We start from the raw sequence: 5,341 nt of genomic DNA on the forward strand, positions 1-5,341 counted from the left end.
GTGGATACGGAACGGCGAGTTATGCGTCGCTTCTTGTTAGAGTGATGTTCGCGAGCGACGATCAAAGGGAGAATTCCTAAGAGGCAAGAATCTACGGAATTGCTTCCCGGACGCGGTGACAAGCCGAGTGTGACGATTCCGCGAGGAAATTAGCGGCTCGTCGTCGACGAAGATACCTCGGCGTCGGCGTCGGCGTCGGCGTCGGCGTCAATGTCGACGCTACAGTTTCTCGGCTCGAACCGTTCCTCCCTTTACTCTGGCGTGCGAGTACGCAACGATAATACCAAGCTTCTCCGATTATTAGTATCTAACGAATTTTCTGTTAATCGGATCATCTTCTTTACCGTTTACACCACCAACAAATGTTGCCAACGTTTAATTAGCCTCGTATCGGTCGAGTTTCAAAATTAAGATAAACCTTGGTAATAATGCTGCAGCTCTCGTACAGAAATCGAGAAATGATTTCGATAGCAGATATAGCGATTCGCGTTCGTCGGTGAGAGCAACGGCGCATAAATATTCGCGTCTCAAAGGGCTGGAAAAACATGACTGGTACGCGTCTCGGTTTTCCTTCCTTTTTTTCGCCGGACGTAACGAAGAGTAATTACGCGAGTAACTACGGGACGTTAAATACCCTCGAAGAATTCTGTTCGCCGGAGGGGAGTTGTACAAAGATAAAAATAAAAGATTCAAATTGCGATTAATTAAAGTATTTATCGGCATGCTTCGGTACAAGGTTACGGCAAACTCGCTACTTTTTCACGTCGCGTTCACGTGACACGACGCCGATGCCAACGTTAAAGTGGTCTAATTTGAAAGGATGCAACCACGATTAATCGGTTCCTGTTGAAATTGATTATTTTCTATCAGTTTTTGGCAACGATGCGCGATATCAACGATACGAGTCGACGGAAACGTTGACGCTGCTTTCGTCGGCAATCAGATTTGGATAGGAATTGTAATCGAATAAATTTGTTCGGTCTCGATAAAGGTCTTTTTGTAAGCATTGTCGATTAATTTGCGCCGATACCGATGGTTCGGGACAGGGTCGATTTATATAATAAAAGCCGGGGTCACGCGTCGACGCGGCATTACAATTGAAACTCTCTAAATTTAGCGCATTCTCGTGCACGCTTTCGCAGATCATTAAACTCTTTTTCCATCCTTGTTTCGAGCACCCTCGATCAGCTACGCAAAACAGGACACTCGAAAGTAAAAATCTTTGGGAAACCTGTTATTCGTTAACAGGCTTGCACCGTTCGATTCGCGCGTTTTCAAAACGCGTACTCGATGACTGTCGATGACACGTCGTCGGGATAATAACGGCTCGTTAATGAATTTTATTCCGAGAAAATATTCAAGAGAGACATTATCGAATTCGCGAATGACACGAAATCGATGGTTCTCGTACCTCTCGAGTTTTCACGACTATAGCGACGTTTCGACGTTTCGATGCAACCTTTCTTATCCAATGAGGCTGCTGTAATTGTTCCATTACGATCATTACGGTTAAACTTTTTTTGAAAATTAAAAGTTTACATTTTTCGTTTGAAAAGTTCGAAATGAAATTTGACAATATTCGGCAGGAGAGTGTCTTCGGGTGAATTCGAACTGTTCGCAAAGCTACTTTGCACGCAAATACATAACACAAGGAACTACGTTGACCGAAGTAACGTAGAACTCTGGACTGGCCCATCTAACTATCTCGTAACGCGCGCTCGTACCTCCTACCTCGTACATCACCATCTCAAGTATCCGGTATTATTCCCGAGCGCAGCCAGCACGCAATATCCTGGCCCGTGACAACAAAGTAAATACCGTGTACGTGAACGGACAGAACGGAATTGAAATTTCGACGTGAAAATAGCGTGCATCCGCGAACGTTCGTTCGATTTTCATTCCTTTATCCTAGCGCATTCGCAAACGACTAGACTACCTATAGCCTCGAAATTTACGATGAATATTTCTTTTAAATGTTCCGTGGAAACGAATGAAAGACGAAGCGCAGAAAAAACCGCATTTATTGCAATTTCAGTTGAATACTGTTAAGACAATTTTAAAAGACCGTTCCTTTAGAAACATCAAGTTCGATCTCGTTAAAATGTCCAGACTTCCGTCCGTGATTCGAAACTTTTTACAGCTAATCGCGTACGTAAATCTATTTTCGTCGATTATTTTATGGGATTCGTTGATTACGTGCCGTCTCTTCGCTAATCCAATCGCTCGAGAACGACGTCGATCCAGAAATGCCGATACTCCCAACGATCCGCGTTTCGCATTAGCAAACGATAGACACCGGATCGAGGATTCGCTCGAATTTCCAGGCCAGCGAGTCGGAAGTGATTTCTCCGAGCTACACCGGCCACGCGCCTCTACATGGAAATCACCTGCAGACTATGGGGTGAACGTCATTTCCGACGCTGTCGAGTTACGACGCTTTCCTACGTTATGTAAATACGGCATGACCAAATCTCGACGACGCGACGCGTCGCCGTCGTCTTCCTAGACCCATCCTTCTTTTTATCCGAACAAATAAGAATACGAGTATAAAATTATCCGATTAAAGCGACGATAAAGTTTGCAACGTGAGACCAAATTCACTAAAATCTGTCCAAATCGATTAAGGCATTGCTAAACTTTATGTTTAACATTTAGGAAAACTAATCGAAAGGCTGCACTCGTGGAAGGATTTTACCATTCTCTTGGAAAAACGTCTTATACTGATAACATCAAAGGAGACATTTCCAAAAATGCGAAGCGTGACGAGACGAGACTGTGACGTTGTTCCATGTTCCGGTTGTTCGGTTCAAACTATCCGCGGCTGCACCGTCGAATCTCGCCTCGATGGTCTCTCGATTAACAGACAAATTGGATCCTAGCCTCGAGCCGCCCCGAGTTCGGATGCACCGCTTCAATCCATTGCCGTTAATTTCGGTCTCGGCCTCCCATGGTTACCTTGTGCTCGCTCCGAGGATTACTCGACTCTGCCGAGTCTACAATTTCGGAAAGAATCTTTCGAACACGGTCTGACCGCAAACTTATCGCGACTACTCGCACGGCTAGATCTTACCTTCTCGCAATTTCATTATCGGAACTGCTCGCTTTCGGTGAACATTTTCAATCTTACCTTTACCAGTTGGATGCCTCCCCTAACCGAATCAACTTTCCAACATGTTTCTTCTCTTTTTCGATGGTCCATTAGGAAAAGTATATGCGACATCTTTAATACGATTCGAACTTTATATTTAATTTCCACGTTCGTATCTCAAGATTTCATTTCATTTTAAGTAAAACGAGTCGATAGGTAACAATGATTACGACTAGAAACATATTCTCATTATGTTATTTCATACAAAATATTAAATAAGAAAGGCAGCTAGCAGAAACAAATGAGACCGACAAAATGAAATTTCGTAATAGCGATGACATACTGTAAGATTGAAAACAATTCATAGCATGGTTTCTTTATAAACATTTCCTAAATATATCTCTCTTAAAAGTGTTTTTAGAGTAGTTGTCCCAGACTGGCCACATTTATTCGATTGTTTATTGACTTTCTACAAACAATTTAGGCACTTTATGTATTTATTACGCCATTAAATAATTTTTAACAATATTTAATTTAATATTCATTTTAGTTTTAATGGCGCCATCTAGTGGCGAAACGCCCAAGTTTGTCGAGAGATAGTTCCAGTTTAAAAAGTTAAAAAACCTTATCCTAGTTTAATTGTAACGTGCTTGAAAGCTCTGTTATGCTAGTAGTATAGTTAAATTGTTATTATTTAATTTAATAAAACAATTTATCTAAATATACTGTTATGTTGGTATTTCGATGTTTGTGTCGCTCTCTAGCGGTGAAAAAGTGGAACTCGACAAACTTGGGCGTTTCGCCACCAATGACGTCACCGCTACGTACTTTTTAATAATATTTAAACTTTGCAAAAACATCTTTAATACAATAAATAATGACTGTTTAACTATAATAAAAGCATCGTAGAACTTAAAATCATTATTAAATTGAGTTTAAGTAATGTTCGATTGAATACAGCCATCCAATTGCCATCTAGCGGAGCAAAGCGAGCATTTGTCCGAGTCGATAATCAAAGACATTTCGCGAAAAAACGTGGTACGGTAACCAAGAGTGTGTCGCTTCTTAACGTCATCGTGAGACATTTAACGTAGTATTTGTGATACGGTAATTAGTTTTACGTGTAGTTTTGAGCAGGATGTCGAAAAACGAGGAGAAATTCGACGGAATGCTGCTGGCTATGGGTCAGCAACACGAAGGCGGTGTACAAGAAGTGAGCGGTATTTCGTTGATGGTTTAGGTTATGTTTCACCTGCGCGAGAACAGCTTCCTTTCTTTCTATGTAAATTAGAGTACTTAGAAATTGTCGTTTCTTTTCAGCTTCTCGACACTGTCTTCAGTTTTCTCGCGAGGAAAACGGATTTCTATACGGGAGGAGGCGAGGGAGCTGCGGAAAAAGTAATTTTCTTTTCTTTACTTTGTCGTAACCAACGGTGCTTTGTCGATGGTTTTTTATAATGCGCAAACATTATAATTAAAGTTATCGCATATCCATTGCATTTTAGCTTGTCACTAGTAAATTTAAAAAACACCAAGCTACTGCTTTCGCTGCCACTGAAAAAGCAGAGCGCGCAAAACAAGAGAGGCGTCGTAAAGAGAAGCTCGAAAAGATGAAAAGAGAGAAGAAGGCGGAGGAGGAGAAAATGAATTCCGAGTCCAAAATTGTCGAACTGACAGACGAACAGGCTGCTAAATTACAAGAGGAAATAGATAATAAAGTAAGTATATAGCGTATTTATTTAGTTGGTCGATTCGTATAATATTTCACTCGTATGTATCTCATGTTTCTGTATAGAAGAAAGCAGCGAAAGAACCGCCTGCCATACCTGGGCCTAGTGGCGACGATGCAGATAGCATCGGAAAGGAAGGTAACGTAGAAGAGGAGGAAGAAGACGAAAAGGAAAAAAACAAACTCAGGCCTAACAGTGGAAACGGTGCAGATTTACCCAACTATAGATGGACACAGACGCTTCAGGATTTGGAGGTGAGTACCGATGATACAGATAACAAAATCAGATGCCGGATTCCTTGATTTTAAGGTAATGGAAATAGACTTATACATTCTCTTACGCTAACATAAAATTAAAAAATAGTTTGAATTTTGTGGTAAAATAATGTTATGCTTGAAAAATAGGAACGATATAAATTTATGAAAAATTTGGCAATCGATACGTCCGATAAACATAACCTAGAATCGATCGCCTTCGACGATGGACCCTTACGCTTCAAGTCGTACTACTTCTCCAACTAATT

At 41.2% G+C, this 5,341-nt stretch overlaps 1 protein-coding gene across 2 annotated transcripts in view; it reads left to right on the top strand.

Moving 5' to 3' along the window:
- The first annotated feature begins 4,099 nt into the window (after positions 1-4,099).
- LOC128876092 (nuclear migration protein nudC) overlaps positions 4,100-5,341 on the top strand; it is a 33,291-nt gene continuing 32,049 nt past the window's right edge. Inside the window, exons 1-4 of one of the 2 annotated variants that reach the window (XM_054122176.1) lie at positions 4,100-4,301; positions 4,409-4,486; positions 4,594-4,806; positions 4,887-5,072. In XM_054122176.1, the coding sequence (XP_053978151.1) occupies positions 4,227-4,301; positions 4,409-4,486; positions 4,594-4,806; positions 4,887-5,072 (552 nt within the window). In that variant the 5' untranslated portion in view covers positions 4,100-4,226. Of the gene's footprint in view, positions 4,302-4,408; positions 4,487-4,593; positions 4,807-4,883; positions 5,073-5,341 lie in introns of both variants that reach the window. The other variant, XM_054122175.1, reaches the window with a different exon arrangement.

This window comes from Hylaeus volcanicus, chromosome 5 (genome assembly GCF_026283585.1).
Source record: "Hylaeus volcanicus isolate JK05 chromosome 5, UHH_iyHylVolc1.0_haploid, whole genome shotgun sequence".
In the NCBI taxonomy this organism is placed as follows: Eukaryota; Metazoa; Arthropoda; class Insecta; order Hymenoptera; family Colletidae; genus Hylaeus; species Hylaeus volcanicus.